This window comes from Beta vulgaris, chromosome 8 (genome assembly GCF_026745355.1).
Source record: "Beta vulgaris subsp. vulgaris cultivar EL10 chromosome 8, EL10.2, whole genome shotgun sequence".
Taxonomy (NCBI): Eukaryota; Viridiplantae; Streptophyta; class Magnoliopsida; order Caryophyllales; family Amaranthaceae; genus Beta; species Beta vulgaris.
This window is the reverse complement of record NC_079209.1, coordinates 18,282,761-18,304,275: the sequence shown is the minus strand read 5'-3', so window position 1 is coordinate 18,304,275 and position 21,515 is coordinate 18,282,761. Positions and strand designations below refer to the sequence as shown.

General features: G+C 35.6%; 1 protein-coding gene across 7 annotated transcripts; it reads right to left on the bottom strand.

Annotated features, from left to right (window-relative positions):
* Positions 1-278: 278 nt before the first annotated feature.
* Positions 279-19,005, bottom strand: LOC104882939 (probable LRR receptor-like serine/threonine-protein kinase RFK1). Of its 7 annotated transcripts, XM_048634565.2 has the most exons (25): positions 18,757-19,000; positions 16,445-16,595; positions 15,744-15,915; positions 15,526-15,597; positions 15,391-15,459; positions 15,238-15,309; positions 14,534-14,605; positions 14,323-14,394; positions 14,169-14,240; positions 14,013-14,084; positions 13,861-13,932; positions 13,708-13,779; positions 11,407-11,475; positions 10,177-10,242; positions 5,958-6,020; positions 5,812-5,859; positions 5,627-5,670; positions 4,790-5,178; positions 4,525-4,720; positions 3,414-3,554; positions 2,573-2,691; positions 2,285-2,495; positions 1,959-2,196; positions 1,158-1,308; positions 279-1,069 (listed from the first exon to the last, which is right to left on the bottom strand). In XM_048634565.2, the coding sequence occupies exons 3-25, from the start codon at positions 15,884-15,886 to the stop codon at positions 782-784; spliced, it is 2,811 nt and encodes a 936-aa protein (XP_048490522.1). In that variant the 5' UTR covers positions 15,887-15,915; positions 16,445-16,595; positions 18,757-19,000; the 3' UTR covers positions 279-781. The 7 variants fall into 7 exon arrangements, with proteins under 7 accessions (XP_048490522.1, XP_010665670.1, XP_048490521.1 ...); XM_010667368.4 differs by lacking the exon at positions 16,445-16,595; XM_048634564.1 differs by lacking the exons at positions 14,169-14,240; positions 16,445-16,595 and having other exon boundaries at positions 18,757-19,001.
* Positions 19,006-21,515: the final 2,510 nt, after the last annotated feature.

Genomic DNA, 21,515 nt, shown 5'->3' with positions numbered 1-21,515 from the left:
TACAATTTAATATCCTATATTTGAAATAGATATGAGCAATTAGGCAAATCAGCTGAAAGAGCATAAAAAGTTTAGAACTCAACTTTGCACAAGTACCAAGAGTAATGAAATAAATTTAAACATGTGCGACATTGAATTTGCCTGAACAAGTACCTATTCTTTAGGTTAGCGATTTCAATTATGAATTAAAAAACTCTTTCTTCTTTTTTATTCTTTTTAGAGAAAAAAAGGAATCCTTTCTTCTAAAGTCATGTTGACTTGATTGGCCAATGCACAACTTGAAATGAAACGCAGATTGACATAAATGATCTCTATCAATAAAATGTTTCCCTATTTGCACTCGATATGGAGTAAGGAGTAAATTCTCAACCTATTCAACTAGCGAATACTTTTACATACAACGAAACCATAATACATTTATTTTGATTAGTAATATAATGCGGGTTGGTACTTATGATCTATGATAAGGTATTATCTACATCACTACCTAGTGGCTCCCTTTACACAGTAGAAGAATCATAATTAATCACAAATCAACCAGTTTGTTCCATGCTTCTAACTAATATTAGTTCAAAACACCTCTGCTCCATAATCAAACAAGATACTGCGTGGCTAAGTGCTTAGAAATCTGGAGATATAACTAAGAAGGGGGTACCAATGCCTTCAAGGACTTTGCTAGGGCCTCAGTACCCGATAACAATGTGCAGGGCGCACTCTGAAAAAGGTTGGAGCAACTAACACTAATATGTACCAGATGCAGCAGTATCTGAATGCATCATTGCTAAGTCTCAGATTCACTCAGTGTTTCTCTGTGCTGATAGATACCTTTTATGCTTCTAAATCTCAGGTCATTAGTGTAAGCTCGGAAATCTGGAACTTCATCTGGTATTGCCATTTTGCCTTCAAGCATGTTCACCACCTCAGACATAGTAGGTCTTTCAGAAGCGGCAGCATTAGTGCATATGAGAGCCACATTTACTATTTTCTCGGCTTCTTCTATGTTATAGTTACACCCCAACCTTTGATCAACAAGTTCCAAGTAATTACCACTCTGCTGTAAATGACATGCCTGCAACGGAAGTAGAAGTTAATGCCAGAAAGCAACTAGGTTAAAGGAAATGAACTAGGACAATCTGAAAAAAAAAAGAACTCCATACCCAATCTAAAAGACAAAAGAAGTCATCAGTTGGCACATAACAGCTATTGCTTCTTCCGCTGATAATTTCCAGCGTCACTATTCCAAAACTATAGACATCAACCTTATAGCTTAGGTGACCCCATATTGCATATTCTGGAGCCATATATCCACTATATAGACACAACAAAGGAACACAAGTCATTCCATGAAGTTATTTGCTCAAATCAAGTCTAATATGCATCAAGGCATGCATATCGTATGACTACTTTGAAGTATTTAATTGCTTACATCACAACCCGTTTGATAGAGATACTAATAGCGGTAATAATAATGGAATTATATGTGATTTGCAAGGTTTATCCCTTTCAAATTACCATGCTTTCTTCACAGAATTTCATTCCACTCAATACTACCTCTTAGAAGTGGTAATGCGGGTGTGTTCTTTTCACCTGAATTCTCCTGAAGTTATCAACTTATTGACGTTCATCTTATAAGGTACTAAAACTTATCTGAATTCATCTAAGCTGATTAAATCTGGAACTTATTCATTAGGGGTGAAAAGAATGCATCCTGAATAATAATGGGATTTTGTGAAGAAAATCACAATTTCGGGGGTGGACAACCATCATCATGGATGTTGACGGGATACTTTTTACGCAAAAAACTACACATTAAATTATTATCATTACCACCATTTACAACAATCTACCCCAGGGGTCGCAAAGGTACTGTGCATATGTTTGTAATAAGATATGAAATACACCGCCAAGGCAGAGGGAGAGGGGGGTGTGGTGATATTTTTTAATAGAAAACAACTTACATTGTTCCTGCTACTCGGGTGCTGACATGGGAATTGTCATCCTCACCAAGCCTAGCCAATCCAAAATCAGAAATTTTGGGATTCAGCTCTTGGTCAAGCAGTACATTTGTAGCTTTAATATCCCTGTGAACAATCCTGAGTCTTGAGTCCTCATGGAGAAAAGCCAAACCTCTAGCAATTCCTAGACATATTTTAACTCTTGTTTGCCAGTCCAGGAAAATCTGACTTTGTCCACGACCTACAATCATATGCAAATAACCTAAAATCAACCAGTAATCAAAAATAAGGAATGCTGTTTTATCTTGAGCACAATTTAGTTCACCTACCTAACAAAGCACCAGCAAGACTATTGTTTTCCATGTATTCATATACTAACAACAGTTGATCCCCTTCGACACAAAATCCATGCAGCTTCACAAGATTTTTGTGCTGCAGACAAGAAATCATGCCAATCTCATTGAGAAATTCATGATTTCCCTGCTTTGATTTAGATGAAAGCTGCTTCACAGCTATAAGAGTACCATCTGGCAACAATCCCTGCCAGTCAATCCATCATCAGGTTTTGTTGAACTTCAAAAAAATATTAAGAAATAGGTCATCACAAACCAAAATACCTTGTAAACAGGTCCAAAACCACCTTCACCTATTTTGTTCGAGGGATTGAAGTTATTTGTGGCGCTTTTGATTTGGTTTAATGTATACCCACCAGCTTGTATTTGCAGTCCTCCAAGATCTGTCCATGAGAAGGGTTACACTTTTCAGCGTCCAAAAATAATTTTTAACTTTCAGCTTTGAAAAATTACAAGTTCCATGCAGTCCATAATTCCTTGCTAAAGCATTTAAATATTGTAAAGAAGCCTCTTTGATGTTCGATCCCGAGATGAAAAGTCTGGCATGAAGTTTGCTAGGAATGGTATAATTACATGCCTTGAATATTTCATGGTAATTGCAGATATGGAAGTCCAGAATCCTTACTTTTGCAGGACAGAACTGCAGAATTTGTCACACAGTCCAGTATCTACTTGATCATTTTTAGTTATCAGTGAACTGGAATAATGTGAACAGCCTCCAACCTTGCAACGACCAAATGGGGGCCAGTTCAATAAAGAAATACTTTCTCCATTTCTTAATACTTGCAAGTTGCAACATATGAAGATGGCACAACAACCAAGGAAAAGGAGAGAGTGAAACATGGCCCATATGATTTATAAAGTAACCTTTTCTTTGTGTAAGTATTACACAAAAGCGAAATGTTCCAAGTAATGTGAAACATCCCAAAAAGGGAATATTTTGCAAGTATAAAGAAACGGAGGACGTACTATAACACTGAGCTGAAACTACCACGGTGGTTGTGAAAACCAGCACTTTCTCATCAGTTATTTGAAATATCAGGTTATAAATGATATGAATGCTGCAATCATTACAACTTACTGCAACAAAACTAAAATTCCATACCATCTCTTGTTGTCCTGACTCTGTAGCATCCTTTCCACCAGACAATAATAAGCAAACCAAAGACCAGAAACAAAAAGGAGATGATTCCTACAGAGATATAAACAATTCTTTTGTTCCTAACCCTGGAGCAGCGTCTGAAAACTGTAAAAGAGACACCAGTATTAGAAGAAACCGAACAGGCAATTTTTTTTACGCAGAGAATGTTGCCTGCAAATAAAGATATAGCACTGGTGCTAATCAATAAAATTTTGCACTTTGTTGACCATAAAACTTGAAAAAATTTCTTATATGGTGGAACCAAGGGATAAGTTCAGGGTATAGAATTAATAGACAGACCCGAAATGAATTTCATTGAGAGGTGCAGGCAGTATTAGATCAATACATATGCATCATACCCCAGCCAGTTTACAGTTGCACATCAAATATTTCATGCTGTGCCAAATAAAGCATATCTCACTATCTGTTTTTTGAGGTTGCCTATCTACTAAGCAAAACAAAATAAAAGTGATCTCATAAGACAAATCTATGACATTCAAGAAATATTTACATTGTACAGTAGTTTGAGATAAGCAATATATCATGCAACACAAGTAAAAACTTATGCATCAACGACATGATTGTGAGGTAAGTTTTGAGGAGGAGAACCGATTACAAGATGAAGATAAATTTTGCACAGATTTAGGGTGCTTCAGGATCTTTAAGTTCATGTTTCATACTATGCAGGAGAAATGCAATATTTTAGTCACTTCTAAGGTCTTTAGAGTTGCTCCTAGCTGTGATTTATTAAAGCCCAGATTCTTAAATTAGGGGGTACATTATATTGATAAATTGCAATTTCTAGCTCCCATGTACCAAACACAATTTCATTTTCCTGTCCCAGAATTCTAAAGCTGAATGCAGTTATCTATAATAAAGCACAATAGAGGTCCAAGTCGTGAGTAAACGAAATTCCTTAAATTTTAGTACATTTGCTAGTGACAATGTACCTAACGCAATTTCTTGAATTAAGAAACATTAGAGGAGTATATATACATGTGTGTGTTAGAGGAGTATACACGGCTGTGAGTAGGAAGAAGCAATTTAAATTTAACCCGAACGATAAGTCCCTCACCAGGATTGACAGAAATAGCTGAAATTAGAGGCCCGTAAACTCCTCTGGTAGGAATCCTTGTTGTCCCCCTCCCAGCCCAGTTAAATCGGATCTCCAAAGAGTTGTTGGTCACAGTTGATTTAAACACTATGACTACTGGCTTCTCGGCACCGCGAGCCTTACCTTCAATGTTAAAATCCTTCTGCACTAATATGTCCTGTAGACAAACACACCATCAGGACAATCTGTGGCTAGATTTACATATGCTGCTGAGACAGCGAATTACCTGGATGTAAATGTCAAAAACACGGTTTCCCAGACTTTTATATGTTTTGTCATTCGTGAACTGAATCTCAGCAAAGTGCAATTTTACAGTATAATTTCCGTTCTCCAGGCAGTAAGCGAAATAAGTAAGTGTAATAGGAGAGATTCGTGCTGTAGCATATAAATTAAATAAATTGCTTCCAGGCAAATTTTTCACATGACGTATACTTTGCGAATCATCATCATCCATGAAGTCACCGGTAGCACTAAATCCCCAATTGTTTCTATTGTTCCTGAAATATGTGGCGATACCACCTCCAACAGCTCCATCTCCTTCATAGACATACTTTCTGTTTTCATCCTCTGCTACAAGATCATCTCCACCGCAATTAATATGTAAAGAGCAACCATCTGCCAACAGAATTATAAAGTAAAACATCAAGACAATTAATTTAAGGTTGTCATCTTCGATACAAAAATAGTTGATCACTTTCTTTAATTGTTTCCAAAAACTTAGTCCTCATTATCATGCCGCAATTTTGCTTTTACAAAAAATTCTGCAACCTTATATCAGAGGCTTTTTTGACGGCGACATGGTGTGTTCTTCAAACCAAGTCTATGTTAGCCTCATTATTGATCTCATATCTTCCAAAAAGGTTGAAGTGGATATTGAATTGGCTTGATAAAGTCATGTATAACCAATCACTAATGCAATTAAGGAAAGACGCCACATTTGAGCTTGTGTCCATGTAACATAAATGAGAACCATATTGCTCGTTCATAAATAGAAATCGAAATTCGAAAAACAAAGACCAAACTCTTAAAATATCCTCATGCATCTTCTCGGAAAGATACTTACATCGAGGGCAGTCAAAACTATCTGAACAAGGGAGCAGTCCTTTTCTACAGAGAAAAACAAGGAAGTCAATACCCAATACATTAGCCTTTGGATGCATACGTCAGAAACCTTAAGAATGCTCACAATATACAAAGTCCATGAATCAGTAACCCTAATTAAAGGTAATAACAATAAGAGTAACTTACAAGCTGACACCAGTAGAAGAGCTCCGGTATAAGTTTATATTAAAGTTCCTATTTCGAGTAACAGGCAGAACCAAGAATGTCAGAAAACAACCAAACAGGTAGCACATAGCATAAACAAACTAATTCATGAGAGGTCATAGACTCACGTGTTTTGTCTACATGTGGGCTGCTCAGGATCTTGCCATGTGAAGTTATTGTAGGACAGATCACTGCAAGCAATCATCAAAATGCAGTCACCTTTCTCTCATAAAATTTAAGTGACGAAAAAGTATACCTTAGTTACAGACTTACAGTCAAAACTAGCTAATTTCCAGTATCATTACAGGCTACAGAAACACAAAGCACACCACCTACAGTTAAAGCTGAACTTCTGAAGTACAATGTGGAGAAACCCATAGCAACAGAAGTTCCTAAGTATTTGGAGAATCAAAACAAATTGAACTAGTCAAGCGTCTTTCAGACTGACTAAGGATTGGGAGAGAGCTACACCATCTCAGGTGTAAACTTTAAAGAAGTCGCTGTCGATTTGAGTCTTTAAGGAGCCTTAAAGATCCTCTGGGCTCTGGGTCTAAATAATGTTAGTCATGTTGTACCTGTACAATTATTAAACTAAAGTCCAAAACTTCTAACAACAAGAAATCTTATGTGCAGCACAACTGAATTGAAGGATGGAGCACAACCGTATTGGTCTTGGCAAGATTTTAGGTAGATTCTGGAACAGTGGACCTGATGATGTTGGGTTTGAGGAGTTTCTGTTCGATATGGCCATGTTGTAATGGCGCAACCTTGTCAGTCAATTTGCAGAAAAGTGCATGTATTTGCAACTTTATTTGCTTCCTTCGTCAGAGGTACTTTCCTTTTATGTGGGTAGCCATTTAGGTCATTTAGGGTTGTATCTTATTGTATTAAGAGGAAAAAAGATGGAGTATTTTAGAGTAAGCATGGAGAGGCCAAGATCTCACTCCTGTGAGATCAATGAAGATCAGAGTGCCTTGTGTTGACATCACCTACATGATTTAACAATCCTCGTGCATTGTGGTGGATTTTCACCTGGTTGCGAGGTTTTCACGTAAATCTTGTGCTCCTTTCTGTTGAATTCTTGCATGAATTCAGCGGTATATCTATGTCTTATTGGAGAAATTAATGATTATAGCTCTGCTAATACAAGAATGCAACTCCCAGAAATGCCTTCAAGGATGATATTCAGCAGGCTCATGACTCCTTTTTGTTACCAGTTTCCTCAGAGTGTATCGTAGGATTTGATGTTTCCCTTAAATTTACTCAGATAGAATAAGGCAAATTTATGATTTCTCTGTTAGCAGCACATGGTAGGAATGGATCGAAACTGGATCTGTGACATGCTTCACGCATCACAGGGATGGTTTTAGGCGTAAAGTCTTTCATGATCATTACATAAAATTTAAAACGACTCTAAAGGGAGAATCATAAGCCCATGTCCCATGACCCAATCTATACATTGAGACAGGGACACCCAACTTAATAATGCTCAACATGAACTATTAGAACTTCCTCAAACTTGTCGCTGAAAAGCAATTAGAAAAGAATGTCAATACAGGAAAGAGCAGTTGAAGGACTCAGTAAACTGCCATGAAGCCCCTATAAAAATCGAATCACAACCAATATCAACAACACCACAGGATAACTGCTTCTATGTGTTCATGATATTAGTCCTTAGTCCCAAGGGTAGAACTTAGCTTAGAGTATACATGTATCAATAGCTTAATGTAGTTTAGCATAGCATGGCATTTTGGAGTTCATCTTCAAGAACAGCCTTTGTAGTGGAGGTATCTTCCTCTGCAAATGTATCCACCTTTCTTGCCTGATTTCTATAAATGTATTATTTTTAAAGTTTGATGCTTTTTCTCCTTGAGCTAAATGCATTGCTGGTGTGTTCATTGCTTCATTATTCTACTCTCTATAAAAGTTGTCTTTGTTAGACATGATACTCATTGTAGGTATCATTGGTCCTTTGTTCTTACCATCAACGCTTGCTGTCCGGTCTTTTGGTTACTCACTCACAGGGATATAGAATACTTTAAGGCCTGTTCTCCACAACTTATTTTCAGTACAGTTTAGCTACAATCAGTTCAGTTCAGTTGCAATCAGTTGAATTATGTTCAGTTCGGTTCTGTTGCAATCAGTTCGGTTCAATTCAGTTCAGTTCAACTCCAACTATCATTTCTATTAGTTATAATTTAATTCATTTCAATTCAGTTTAGTTGCAATAAGTCCATTTCAGTTCTTTTCAGTTATAATCAGTTCAGTTTAGTTCAATTCAGTTTAGTTGTTTTATGTTGAAGAGAACAGGCCCTAAGTCAATAAATAACCAAGCTCCACTCCAGAAGAACTATATATTTTTTTTCTTATTGTGATTATTTGTTGAAAGGAAAAATAAGAACATTAATTTGATTTGATTAAAAAAGGGTCAATTTTCTTTATAGTCTTAAGACATGAAGTTAAATAAATTCTTTTATATTTATTTCACCACCAATATTAATAGCCTAATATTATCCGGTAATTTTGCATGAAATTAGTTAATTAATGCCGAATTTATCTTATTGATGCCATAAATAATTAAAGGAACAATTCTCCAGAATAAGCCAACCTTTGAAAATAAGTCAGGTTTTTTTGTTCACTCAGAATAATCAAGTTCATGGGGGCTCCTCGCTTTTGATAGGTCCAGGTGACCAATGACTAATGGGTAATTTTTTTTTTTTTTTTTTGACTAATCTATTTCCTAAAAACCCTTTTTCTCCCTCCTCCACCCCACTATCACTCCACCACCACTAGACCACCTCCTCCACCCTTCTCTCACTCCACCACCACCAAACCACCTCCTCTAGCCCCTCATACTCCCTTTTTCACGGCAAAAACCTAATACCCCACTCTAGCCCCACCACCACCCACTAAAACCCACCGGAAACCCCCTCCCCCCCCCCCCCCTTCCATTACTACTAGCACAAAACGTGCAGCTGCAGGTAGCAAGTCTGAATGGTACCATCACGAAAATGTAGAGGTAACAATTGGCCATGATCCACCAGGGTACAAAATTAATGAGAATATGTGCAATGGTATACCTTGTGTAATTTTTTGGTGCTGAGCATACCTTCTACATTAGCTCCACAACACAAGGAATTAATTGTATTGGGGCACAACAACAATTATATCCAAATTGAAAACAGATTAGGCGTTGGACAATTGCCCATATGTTGTTGTTGAGTGAAATCCACAATAATACACTTGTAGAGCAAAAATCGAAGTCAGAAAATCAACAACTGATAAATGTATGTGTGGTAAATAGCAAAGTAGTAGTATTAGAATAATAATGTGTGTAGAGTCTAGAGAGAGAGGGGAGGAGGAGAGAGAGCCAAGGAAAGAGAAAGAAAAACCAGCAAGAGACAGGAACAAAGGACACAAAGGGGGTGAGGAGAGGTGGTTTCGGAGGTGGGGGTGTTCGAAGGGGGTAAAGAGAGGTGGTTTCCGGGTTGGGGATGTTCGCAGGGGGTGGACGAGGAGGTGGTCGGTCATAAGGGGTGGGGAGGGGGTGGTAGCAGGGAATGGGGAAGGGAGTTTGGGGGTTTAAATTTCTAGAATTAAAATAAAATTAAATTTTGAAGTTTTAAACCAGTGAAAAAAAACACATTGGCGGGTTACCTACAATAACATGTTTACCTGTTGAACCCATTAAAAGCGAAAAACCCCACAAGCTTGATTATCCTAAGTTAATCAAAAGTCCGACTTATTTCGAGCAGACGGGCCAAATGTTGTCTTATTCTTGACAACTTTTCCATAATTAAAAACAATACGACTTAATCATTTCTATGGGCCAAGAGCTTCGAGATGTAAATTACATATCTTATTTGCATTAACCAAATTTACTACTTTCTCTTCGAATGTTGAACAAGAGCTTTCTGTTATGCTACTAACATGAGAACTTCATGGCAGCGTATAGTTTCTCATCAATTAAGAAATGAGATATAATCTCATCTTGCTCCAAAATATAATAATAAATAGTAAGCATTATCAAAATCTCATCGAGAAACTGGCTTCGCTGCCATACTAGTCATTTTAAGTCCATGTCCAGCAAGATAAAGCAGCCTCGAGAACCACAAAAGTAAAAAGATAAAAGTGTCAAAATGTGATTTGGCTCATACTTTCTGCCAGAACAACTAAATCACAGTTTTCAACTTGCATAAATGAATGTAAACTAACATAAGAAAATAGCATGTTAACTATAGCATAAACTTAGAAGACTAGAGAAAAAAAGAAGTAAATGGAACTATACTTAAAGAGGTGACGTTCAGCAATACTAATATAAAAAAAAATTAAAAAAAAAAAGCTTACATGTGCCTTCCATCTTGCAACAAAGAAGAAGGTATGCTTCCACTAAGCATGTTGCCTGTCAAGAATCTGTCCACAAAAAGACAAATAGGCTTGTCAGACTCATAATAGAACAGCATGAACATGCATCGGACATCATTACTGTGATTAACTACCACATATGCGGAAATGGCCACAGAAAGACAGCTGGCAAGTAAAGAACCTAGCTAAAATCATGGGGAGGGAGCGTCATAATACTTGATACGCCTCGACAACTTCATCTCAGTAAAAGTACTTCTAAGATTCAGCGACAAAAGGGGAGTGTTTCTGGAGATCACAACCTTCTTCACTCGAGCTACGCTAGTATACTCTTCTAACCTCCTAGAAAAATAAATGTATCTCAATCTTGGGGGAGATAGTTTGTTCAAGAACTAATGGAAAGATCTCGTCTCCTTGACTATGGCAGCAATCCTAGCTTCTCTTCCTCTCGGTTATGGCTGATCAGCTGAACAAGGAGCATTCATTAACAATTCTGATTCTTCTTTGAAACATCGCAGTTGCTTCTCCTTATTTTGTTCCGTGTTCCACTCTCCTTCGCAGTTCTTTCTTGCACTTTCCTCACATATCAGCATTTGCTTTCCCTATAATGCTCCTCTCATCTCTCAGTAAAAAGGCTTGATATCTACCATGGAGACCTTGCTCACGGACCCAACGAGCGTGCTGTTGAGTAGATCTCTGTGCTACAACATGGCCAATGATGATAGATGTAGTGGAAGCTGAAATCTGAACAATAATGAAGCCGACCATGCTGATTGCTGAATGTGTCCAACATGACATTTACGTATTACGTTTTAGTCTTACATGGCAAAGCTCAGCTCACGTGGCAAGGTGGCCAATCATATTCTTGATCATGTCTTTTTCATCTCAAAAAGCTATGTTTTCTTCTAAAGAAGGGAAAGGAAGAAACTTCTAACAGTTTTCCACTTTTAATAATGAAAAGTGAAAACACATAGACGCACTGGCACAGAAAGTTCAAACTGTAGTTTCACATATCTCCTACACTTGCTCTTATTTTCTTGACATATGGCACATTGACACTCCCTTACATTAATTAAAGTAGATACTTGTTGAAAGATAAAGACAAAAGAACAACAGCTTCTCCATTGATTTACAATTACACAATTAAATACAATGAAAGACTAAAGTTGCAAAAAAGTTTGGGACTATGAATTCTGATATCAAAGAGTCACTCACATAAACTTCAAGTCATTGGAACTCCCGTCATCTGGAATTTCTCCCACTAAGTTGTTGAAGCTAACATCTCTGCAGTTATTAAGACATTATTCAGGAGGCACTCAAATTTTAGGAAGCATGGAGGAGCAGAAGTTCTCTAACACGAAATACAAGAACACAAAGCAGTAATTGGTCACAGCAAATTATATATTGAAAAAATATGTTGACCACTATGAATGCCATCTTTCCTTGAGTCAGATAGCTCCCAATGCAATAACACTATTTTATACAAGATGCTGAAGTTTGAGAAACTAAAGATGGATTTTAGATAATTGGGTTCACTTGTCCATTATTATGCAGATAAAATAAGTGGAAATTAGTGTTGTGCAGCATTCAGATGAGTTTACTTGCAACTACTGTCTGCAGTTTTGTCATGGATAGAACTGAAAAAAAACACTTTCATATATAAGCTTTCCACTGTACATGTTATGGACCAGCTGGTAATACAAATTGCATTGATGGAAGGAACTTTGGGAATTTATTGAGTTGGTTTCCTTGAGCTCCCATGAAAAAGAGCAGCATAAGAAAAAGAAAGAGGATTTTAAAGAAGAATAGGAGACTAGGCATAAATTATATAGTACTAACAAAACAGACCTTTGAGGGTAAAAAAGACAACAACGCCTTCCACTTATGTCATACACTTGAATGCCTAACAAAATATTACCATAGATAGACTAAGTTAACAAAGGCTAATAGCATTGATCAGAAGAACACTTTGCTCCAATAAATCAGGAAGAGGAGCTAGATCCTTATTTGTTAATCCGTACCCCAATACTTTCATCGACTTGATTAAGTTGAATAGGTATAGGATCGAAGAATAATTGGCTCACTTATGGCTTGTAAAGTTCCACCCACTAAAGTATATATGAAATATTCTCATAATGTACTCCTGCTCCCTCTCTCCACAAACAATTCTTAGACTATACTGTTTGAGGTGTCCCAAAATAAGATATACATTACTCTTCTCTCTTCATCTCAACTCATTCTCTAACTTAAATACCTCTCCGTATCCACTTCCCTTTCCTATTGTACTTTATTGTAGTTCTTAATCTCCGTTCCAATACAAAGGATGAAGATATCTTGGAATATATACATATAGCTAATGGAAATATAAGATAGATCATAGATGATGCATTAGCCAATCAGGAAAGGAAATACACAAAGGGAAACAAAGAAAGAAGTAACCTCTCAAGATAAAGTACTCCCTCTGTTTTGCAATAAGCTTAGCACTCGCTAAAAATGGACGGTTCACAATAAACTTAACATTTGCAAATATAACTTATTTGGGGAATGTTTTCTCTCTTTCTCTCTATTACCACGTGCTTTTTTTTCTATTTCACTCTCTCTCACTTTTTTTTTGTTTTTGTGCAACTCCAAATGTTAGAATTATAGCGAAATGGAAGTAGTAAGTTATTCATTCTCATACAATCATAATTTCCAAATAAACACTTAAGGAAAATCCTTCGTAGTTAACAAATGAAACTACAACAAACACATAGTTATTCCCCCCCCCCCCCCCCCAAAAAAAAAAAAAAACACACGTAGTTATTGCATCTTTGCAGGAAAGCAATAAGGGAGAACTATAATAATGAAATGAAGTGGCTGAAAGCTTTGAAACAAGGAGGGAGGGCGGAGAAGAGGAGAGGAATCAAAAAAAAAGTAAAGTCGATAACAGTAGGCTAATATCAAGAAACAGGAGTCAGTCACCTAATGTTCAGAAAGCAAATGTTTCCGAGTACAAGGGAGACCACTGACTACCTAAGCTAACTAGCAAACAAGATTTTATGGTTTGTATTTTTCTTTGGGATAATATATATACAAAACAGGCCTCCCTCCTCTTTTACCGGATTATTTTATCGAATAATACTACTAAATTATCTTAATCTTGCAAAGTAATTTCAAAAATACGTTATCACTGTTTCAACCTTGTAACTCATAGAATGTTGTGACGAATCAATGGGTAAGTTTTGACTACTAATGCCAGATGAGGCCAATTACTTTGAGATGAGCATAGTAGAGCTAAAAACCCACAGCACATCACATTGACAAAGACAGAGACAGTCTAATGTGACTGGCCCTGAAAAATCTCCGACTACAATCAGTCAGCATCTGGGGTCAGTCATATGTCAAAAGCATGCCATAACCATATTCCTCTGCTATAAAATTTTACCTGTATTTGCCACAAAGACTAGCAGACTTGCCGCACATGTAAGTGTACTGAGTTCATAGTATAAGTTCCAATTTTTACCAGCAATAACTTACAGCATTTTTATATACTTCATTTTCCATAAGTACGGAGGAAACTCTCCAGCAATGTTACAATTCCTCAGCACACTAGCAATCCAAAAATGAGCAATATAATGAGAAAAATATTGATAAAGACATTTGGTTTTATAGTACAAGGGGTTAACATACAGTCGTACTAGGCCAGGCATATTGCGCAGATCTGGAAATTCCTGTGTGGATCCATAGATGTCACTTATTCTCCTGTGAATTAAGAAATCCTTAAAGGTATTACATAACTGAAAAACAGTTTTAAGATGCCATAGTTTATACCATATACTCACAATTCAGTTAGTCCATTCAAAGAGGATATTGCTGATGGAATAGGCCCCTGAAGCCCACTTGCATGCATTTCCCTGCAAAGATGCAGGGTGAGCACATTAGCACCCAAGTAGAACACCACAAAGCAGCTGCTTTTGGTCAATGAGCGAGAATCTTACAATCTGTTAAGATGCTCCCAATCTTTTATATAATCTGGTATAACTCCATCGAAGTTATTATCATTAATCCGACTGCATTAGAAGCAAATGGGACATCTAAATGAGGCAGAAAATGTTGTACTTAGGAGATGGTTTACAATTGTTGCAAACTTACAAATCCGTCAAATTCTTCAGGCGCGCAAGTGTTTGAGGCAGTGTTCCACTTAAATGGTTTGAGGACAGCACTCTAAAATGCAAACCAGAAGAGAGAAAGTATATGATCTAAATTCTAAACAGATGTATCAAGAATATTTATTGGTTAAAAATAGAAAGTCCGCGAAAAAAAAAATAAAAAAATATCTCTGCTATAGAAATGATGTACTTACAACATCTTCAAGTTCATTAAGTTCCCAAGCTCATCAGGAACTTTGCCAGTAAATTGATTGTCCCCGAGATTCCTTGAATGAAAACAATAAACAGCACGATAAGAAATCCAAGAAGCAATTTACTCAGATAAGAACACAATGACTCCTTGATCAGTTGATTGTTCTACAATAGAAGATTCATGGAGAAACCAGTAAGCCATAAAATTTGATATTGAGTTTTTGCCAAAAACTGCCCATATTGACATCAGTATGCACAACAGCAGTGCTCGTTTTTGAAATTTCATTTAGCCAATCATATATAAATTTTTTCAAAAAAAACCCACCAAAACTTTTAATGACAGAAAATGCTCTTTACTTAAGTCAAAAAAACCCACCAATCATGTTTATTTAAGGACAGTTTCAACTCATTCAGAGTATTATTACAGAATTGTAAACATGGATGGTAGATTATTAAGAGAATTCACATGTTGGAACTTGAATAAATATGAATATACGGGAAAGCTTTGTGCAAACTGGCGTCATAAAAGGTAGTTTCAAGCAGATTATTCCTAGAAACACATAGACCTGTGTCAGCCAGGCAAAACAACTGCTAAAGACATAAATGGTGGAGTTTTCAGCTGTGTCGAAAACTGATAGGAGTTTTGACGAAGGCTTCTCCCTATATAGCTGACAAGGTTGTAGATGAAAGAAGAATTGAGACATACAGGGCAGTGAGATTGGAGATATTCCCCAGCTCCTTTGGGATTTCTCCAGACAACCGATTCACAAGTAGAGAGCTGCATGAGTTTCACCTGCATGACTTCGTGAAATTCGGACTTCCAAGATACTTAAAATGCCAGAGATATTTACATTCTTACATAGAGTTTAAGTGCATCGAAGTCCACTCCACAGGTATTCCGCCAGATAGATAGTTATAGGCAAAATCACTGCAAGCATTGGAACGAAAGATTTATACTAGAATTCAGAGGAAAAAACAGAAGTCTAGTTCTTACATTTCACGGAGATAAGGAAGCTTCACTAGTTCACGTGGAAGCACGCCAGGAAGACTTAAACCCTTGAGCACTCTGCAATGCATACAGATCTGTTTACTAACTTTATGACAAGTTAAACAGTTCTCAGTATAGAAAAGCCTCAGCTGGTTCTTCAAAATGTATATTGTAACTAAAAGATGAATGAAACAAGTCTTTAAAATGGGATAAAGTAACAATACATTTTTACAACATGGCAAGTATTGTTCTCATGCTGACAATCACATGTAATGTCGCTCTCAGAATTGAATGCTAAATGTGGTGTTACCCCAACCATTTCAACTTGACAGGAAACGTCATCAAACTTCCACTGTGTGGCACCCATTGTTTGAATAATTTCGCGGAGAGCAACCTCTGCATAACAGACAGAAATTACTGATTCAATTGGATCCTAATTTCACAGTAGCAGTGTTTGTTTTAAACATCCAAATAGACATCAAGCAAAATCAGAGTAATATCAAGGTATGCGCTACATCAAAAGAGGAGTTATCTGTTCTGTCGTTCATGGGAAATCGACATCTATAGATTTTGAAAACTCTCATAGCTTGCAGGCTTTGCATCTCCTTAAATTACACCAACATGGTGCTTGCCCGCTTGGAGGTAAGTATATCAACATGTATTCGTAAAAAATCATATAAGAAAAAGCAGCTTTACTGCTACAGAAATCCAAAAATACCCTGCTCTTTGCTTACATAAGTGCCATCAGTGGGCAAGTGTTAACTTCCATCAGGAGTTGGTAAAAAAGCTCAAAAAGGTCCTAGATCTGTTGTCTGGCTGTTCCAGATTGTAATAACAAGTGCAAGATCAAAGGTTCATACAATGCCTAATGCTTTCTTGGCACTAGATTAAAAATCAAGGGACGACAATAAGTTTGTAATATTACATGAAATGGTCCATGTGAAGTTCCTCAGTCATGCATCTTCACTAACAAATTTATGTGTTTGGCCAATGATTCTCATTATCAATTGTATCCCTCACCCCTTGGTGGTGATGAAGATGCATCTTCAGTCACGATATGAATTGAATTGAAGCATCTACATGATAAGGAAAAATTAGCCGATAGAACAACTATGGATTTGTGCAGGGAGCAACACCAACAAAAGTGAGTGTATAGGGAGGTGCACCCAATGACATGAATAAAATTCTTACAAGTTCTGGTGAACTTTTCTAATGTTAGGCAAATGATTAGCCACAGATGAAGAGTAGAAAGTAGATGGGAGGGTTCTGAAAGTGGCTGAACTAGTGAAGAAATGACAAAACTTATAATAAAGTCATTGGGTGCACCAAGCCACCAACACTAAGATAGTTTATGTTTCCCTTTATACCCACTCTAGTTGGTGCGGCTCCATCACCCAAGCTATGGTTAGTGTCATATTGGTCGCTTAATCCTAAAAACAACAGTTACTATATTAAGCGAAGCATTTAGAAACCGGTTTTTTTAATCTTATGACTAAGAATCCAATGTTTGATTGCTAGCCCACACATTGAAACGGGAAAACTTTGTGAAACCTCTGCATGATCTCAAGGCACTTTCGAGAAGTTCTCCTTCCAGTTCACAACTTTATCAATTGAGTGATCATTACTAATTTTTCGCTAGTCATAGCATCAACGATATGCAAGATACCTCAATCCATACACATTTGCACACCATATCTAAGTTACACAACTAACCTTTCATGCGTCGCACGACGTAAAATACTACTCCCATCCCACAATATAGTGCTTGGATCCATTCTGAGTATCCCAAAAAATTGATTTTGTTTTATAAATATTTCTACTTTGACTGTTTAGGTTGGAACCCAATAAATCTGAAGATTGTAATTCTATTGGTTATTAGAAATAAATGCAAACTTTTGTTCCTCTCTATGTTTAGTAAACATTTAATGTTGGTTGTTGGTTTCAAGGTAGTTTTTGTTATTTTTAGCTATAGAACTTATTTTCATTAAAACTAGTTTTTTTCACGAGCGATGCCTCGGGTCAGTTACAATAAAGTATAAACAAATATGTTATTATTTTTTATTTCATAATATATTTTGCTACTTTTCGTATTTTTTGTCCATTAAGAAATTGAAAAATACACGTCACGACGTGATAAGTAAAAAAAATTGAAAGCTTTGAGTTTGAAAACAATACCTTAAAAGGAATTGTGGTAAGAGAATATGACATCAAAATTCTCTTGTAAGTAACGTAATAAGAGTGTTAAAGATGTACTCCCTCCGGTTTTTTTCATTATTTTACATTAAATGGATCAAAAAGTATACTCCAAAAAGCTTAAAAGTGATATTGCATAAATTGTTTTGCATACAACAATGTAGCAATAAAAAAAATGGAGGGAGTATATACTTGTTAAGTCTTTTTAGTTAACTATATATGATTATTACAAGACTTTATCATATTTTATTTGAAACATTAAACAATAAAATTATAGTGTATTAATGGTTAAGCTCTTACTTTCCATTTCAAAAGTCACATGGCATCTGCATTAGAAATTTGAGGAGAGTGTCACGTGGCACTTAGACTTTCTTTTGCACATCTTTTAATATAATTGTATAGATTATATAGACTTTTAATTTCCAATATAAGTGCATCATTAAATAATACAAATGTTAAAAAAATTCACTTTCTGTAATTCTCATGAAATATGAGAAACGAACACTATAATACACGACGGAAAATATTTGAGCAACCCTTCGGATTGTCAACTCTCTTAGACACCTTAGTATAAAATATTAATATTAATATGTATGTAATAAATAAGGGGACAAGTGATATAAAAATAATGTTTTAACTTTTAATGTACTCTAACCAATGAAAATTCAATAGTAAGAGGATCGGCAATCCTTAGCATCACTCCTTCAATCTCATTACACGACACAAGGAGTAGTTATAACTCATTTGTTTACCCACTTATCCTTCATCGTCCCACTCCTCAGCCTACCATTTGTATAAAAAAAATTTGCCTTAAATGCAACTAATCTGTGTACACCAAATGTATCACGCACAAAACAGTGTGCCACCGACATACCACAACAAGATTTGAGAATTGAGATTCAAGCAAAAAGAAAACTACCAAATTTGCATGATATGAACCAAATTATTCCTCAAATGTCAAATCCTCAAAACACTAAGCAATTATGAACCCACTATAAAAAATTAATGGGAAATCAAAATAAAATGGAGAAAAAAATTATGTACCTTCATTTTCAACAAGCTTGGACTGTATTGAAGACAGAAGAAAACCCAAGAAAAACACCAACAGAGTAAAAGGGTTCCCCATTACTGTGACCGAGGAAGCTATGATCAGAAATTTTGAGTTTTTCTACAACTAATCATGATTCTCAAGGAGAAAGTATGATTATTCAACTGGAATTGTGTGTCATTGTTGTATCAACTATTCCTTATGGCTGCTGCTTTAGAACTATAAAAACAATTGGACTGGGTCATAATACAGGAATAAGCTGACTAGTGGGTTTCATAATAAATTAAAACTAAAATTGAAAGACAATTTAGCTCAACTTTATTCGTCGTTCCAAAATTACTTAAAATCACCCTAATAGAATTGAAATTACATTTATAATCTTTTCTTTCTTTTCTCTAAACCCGCACCACCACCTGCCACCTCACTCTACCACCATTTGGATGTTTGCCAATTTCCATAATTTAGCCAAATATTTGACTAGCAACAGTAGAGAAGTTTGGATAGGCGTCTCATCGTGACAGGTTAGGGGCATGCTTGACATTCCATGTAAAAGACAAAAAAGAGAAGCTAAATTTTGGTACTAACTTATACCAAATTTCAGTAAATTAAATTGATACCAATATCAAAATAACTCTTATTTTGGTACCTAGTGCAAGTGAGCTTTGGTATCAATTGTATTTACTTTCGCACCAATTATATTCTTTTGGACTTATTTTCACTTATTTTCCGTTCTGTTCACCTCAGTTCAATTCAATTCAGTTCAGCTCTATGTAATACGGTTTTACACTACATTTTAGTTCAGCTCAGTTCAGTATAATTCAGTTAAAACAAGTCTTAAAGAATAGGGCCTAACCCCCGAACCTTACTCGAGCGATTTTCTCGGCATGCAAGCCAAGATACACAAATCGAGGCTTTTTTTGGTTCTTATTTATTACGACTTCATAATTGTTCACTCAAAGTAAATATGATCCCAAAATCCTAATCCAGTGTTTATTTTCCGGCACAAATAGTGACAAAACTTTCAAACACAAAAATCAAGGCATTATCTAACGGAAAGTTAACGGAAGAATCGTTCATAATGTTATATTTGTACCGTACGTGATAGTTTAGGGTCATATTTGATAATTTAAAAAATTCATGGCTAAGATTGAGAATTTTTAAAAATACATGGCTATCAATGAGAATTTTCCTTAAAAAAAGCTCGGGGTTTATGTAATATCTAGGTTCCTCCAAGTCGTTGACAATTTTCAAAAGGAGATTGCTTTGGGAAGAAGCCACAAGGAGCAATTAATATATAAAACTTTTATTATATGCAATTTAATGAAGAAGTCGGAAATTTTTATCGTACACCTGTGTATATCATGAGCATGGTACACTCAAGGTTATTTTTTTACTCATTGCTCATTTCAAACTACAAATGAGCATAATCACATAATAGGTTGAGCTCCAAATAAATAAATGAACAAAAAATAATCTTGGATGTACCATGCACATAGTACACCCGGGTGTTTGATGAATATACTTGAAAAAGTCTACGTAGAAAAAAATAATATTAAAGAATAAAAAAATAATAAAAGACTTTGAACACAGTAAAAAAATGCTAGAGGTTTGACTTTTTCTCTCTTGCTTCGTTTTATAGAGAATTTGTTTTGCTCTAATCATTTCGCACAAAGCTTAACATCTGCTTTCGGATTACTGGGCACAACAAGTTCAGATTAGTGTGAACCCCATATTATTTAATACTTCATCTGTCTCATAATATAATGCTTGTTTCTTTCTTTTAAGGTTAAATTTTAAAATATTTAATCAAATATTATCATTTGTATACATATATATAAACATATTTGTGTGGATCTTGTTAGAACCGCCTCATTGTGTAGTTTAATAACTTCAACTTTTTATATTTTTTGTTAATAAGAAATCGAAGGTATCATCGGTCAAATGTTTATTTTGAAAATCGTGTAAAAAAGAAACAAGCACTATATTATGGGGCGAAAAGAGTAAATTTGAAGCCTTTTAAATAGGAAAACACTTATATGCAAACAATTTGATTACCCTCGATGTTTTGCTAAAAAAGTAGGACCCGTTCGGTATCACTGCCATTTTTTTAGTTTTTGGTTTTTATTATTTTTGAATCATATGATATAAGTAGTATTATAAACTTAAACTTGGTCATAATAATAGTAATCATGCTAATTTTGAAAACTGACAACTAAAAACTGGAAACTACTTTTTCTAGTTTTCATATTATGGTTTTTGATTTTCAAAAAAAACTGAAAACTGAAAATAGAAAACGATAACGATAACGAACGGGCCCTTAACTATGTTTGACAACCTTTTTTGTTTCAAAAGATACCATAATTGAGAACTCCAGTATAAAGCTATGAACTTCGAATTGGGTATAATAATGTAACATATCCTCTCTATAAATAAAAAAATTATCTCTCCTCAACAAACAAAAAAATTATCATCTTAAACAAATCGATTAGGCCTGTTTTTCCAATATTATTTTCAGTTGCAATTAGTTCAGTTCAGTTCAATTCAACTCAGTTGCAATCAGTTCAATTCATTTCTATTAGTTTTAATTTAATTCAGTTCAGTTCATTGAATTCAGTTGCAATCAGTTTGATTTAGTTCAATTCAACTCAGTTTAGCCGCAATCAGTTCAGTTCAGTTCAATTGTTTTATTTTGAAGAGAACATGCCCTTAGTGTTATATGCATCTGATGCACAATAATTTTTTTTTTTATTAGGAA